The 2402-nt window shown below is 40.8% G+C and overlaps 1 protein-coding gene across 1 annotated transcript; it reads right to left on the bottom strand.

The window, feature by feature from the left end:
• Positions 1–211: 211 nt before the first annotated feature.
• On the bottom strand, positions 212–658 carry LOC124894482 (craniofacial development protein 2-like; the record flags this gene model as incomplete). The annotated part of the gene is made up of 1 exon (XM_047405143.1): positions 212–658. A coding segment is annotated over exon 1 (447 nt), but the record flags the coding sequence as incomplete, so codon positions are not given.
• Positions 659–2402: the final 1744 nt, after the last annotated feature.

The raw sequence follows: 2402 nt of genomic DNA, 5'->3' as shown, positions 1-2402 counted from the left end.
AAGACCTCGCAAAATCCAACAGAGCAGCTCTCTCGTCATTCTTATCTCCAAAACCAAAACCACCATGCACATCATCAAAGCCTCCCGGTAATGACCCAATGTGCCCATTGAAGTCCTCCTCTACAACAATCTTCTCAGAACTAGGCACTCCTCTCACCACCTCATCCAAAGCCTCCCAAAACCGTAACTTCTCCACCCTATCCAAGCCTACCTGCGGTGCATAAACACTACACACATTCAGGGTAAACCGCCCAATAACCAACTTAACAGTCATCAACCTATCGTTGATCCTCTTAACGTCGACTACCTGCCCTCTAAGCTCTTCATCCACTAAGATGCCAACTCTATTCTTACGCCTCTCGCTACCAGAGTACCATAACTTATAACCATCTATATCCCTTGCCTTAGACCCTACCCACCCAGTCTCCTGCACACACGCAATATTGATTCTCCTCTTTCTAAGAATCTTCACCAGCTCTACAGACTTACCTTGAAGAGTCCTTATATTCCAAGACCCAACCCTCAGCCTATTAACTCCAGCAACACGCCTTCCTCTACCACCCCTAACGCCAAACCTTGCCCCCACTCCCCCGCCCTTCCCTCCTCCCTCACCCCCAAAATAGCCCTTCCTTCCTCCCCCTCGGACCCCCTCGGACATGACCCTATCTTGCCATCAAATCCTACAGCCACAACTCCACAAGAATGCAAACAACGACAGTAATAAAGCGACAACAGGAAAAAAAAGGTACAAGTAAAGTAGATGGAATAATCGCGGAAAAAGTCTACCCCACAAATTAATACTAAGTCAAGCGATGTACTAATCCGGAACACAACTCAACAACAATCTCCAAACAAAGAAGCCAGACACTACTACCCACACAAGCAACAGGAAGGATGCAAAAAAGTAAAACAAAAGCCATAACAAGAGACAGGGACACGACAACAAAATAATATCCAGGAAATAAAAAACTGACTGAAGTGGCTAAATTCCTAAAAGTATAGATGTCACCGGTACGCCTACTAGCTACTGGTTCCGTCAATTTGATGTCAAAAATCATTGCTGGAGTAAGGTCGCTAGTAAAAGAACTGCTGGTACATTTTTGAAGTATAGCTGGAGAGTCGTCGGAGTAACGCCGGAGAGCTTTCTGCAATCTTATTGGGATCTGGACGTCTTCTAACCCGAACCACCTGTTTGACCTACCTATTTTGCCGCAGGTGAAACCCCTCCCTGTTGTCGGGGTCGAGTCAGAGGGAATCGTAGTTCCACCGGTGACTGAAGTGACGGAACAAGAAGAAAATTTAGGGAGGAGGGGGGGGGGGGGGGGGGGGGGGGGGGACAAAGAGGAACTGGGGGTGAGAGAGATCTGGGGTGGGAGAGAGGTTCAACCTTACCTTTTCTGGCTCAATCGATGCCATTGCCGGTGTTAGAAGCTGCCGGTCAGTTGGGGTAGAGCGTGAAGGTGAGCGTTAAATGTTAAAGGTGACGGTTGAAGAGAGAGCGTTTCACAGAATTTTCAATCATAATTAACAAATTGAGTCAAACACGATAAATTATCAAATAATATAAAGAAAAAAAATGATTTTGACAAAAATAATATAGTTGTTGCATGAATTAACTTGATGAAAAAAATTAAAGGAAAGGTGTCTTTTAAGTCTTAAATGAAGGATTGGTGACATTAACCAATTTAAAGGGTCAAACATAATTAAAAAAACTTGATTAGGTTAATTGTGGACTTGATTAATATTTTCTAAACTTTTTAATCTTTTCAAAAATATAAATTAACCCACACCCACAAAACTTCCCTCCCTCTGCAAATCAATCTCTCTCTCTTCTCTCTTTCTCTCGATAGTTTCTCTCTCTAACTTCTTCCAACCAACAACTTTTCAAATTTCTCCCTTCAACTTGTGCAACTTCAACCTCTGGTAATAAATAGTTTTGAGTTCTTGCCCGTTCCTTTTTTACTTTCAACCGTCAGTCGACGTGACAATATTCTCCGGCGACAACAACTTCGAGTTCTTCATCGTTTCTTTTCGATTTTCACAAGTAAAAAATTAAGGCTTTTAAGTTATGACGAAAATGAGGAACTTGATTTGTTGGTGTTTGTTATTTTTTTTTATGTTTTTTGTTATTTTTTTTAATGTTTGTTATTTTTTAGTTGAATTTGTCATCTGGATGTATCTGCTACTGTTGTTTTTTAATAATGGATAAAACATGTAATGTGAATTACAGATGAGTATTTGTTGCAACATATATAACTAATCTGTTGCACAGATTAGTAATCTGTTGCAACATATATGACTAATATGTCGCGCAGATTAGTAATATGTTGCAACATATATGACTAATTTATTGCAACAAATGAGTAATCTGTTACAACATAGATGACTAATTTATTGCAACA

The sequence above is a fragment of the Capsicum annuum genome, unplaced genomic scaffold (assembly GCF_002878395.1).
Source record: "Capsicum annuum cultivar UCD-10X-F1 unplaced genomic scaffold, UCD10Xv1.1 ctg7459, whole genome shotgun sequence".
NCBI classification, from domain to species: Eukaryota; Viridiplantae; Streptophyta; class Magnoliopsida; order Solanales; family Solanaceae; genus Capsicum; species Capsicum annuum.
Note: the sequence above shows the minus strand (reverse complement) of the source record. Positions and strands in the feature narration are given on the sequence as shown.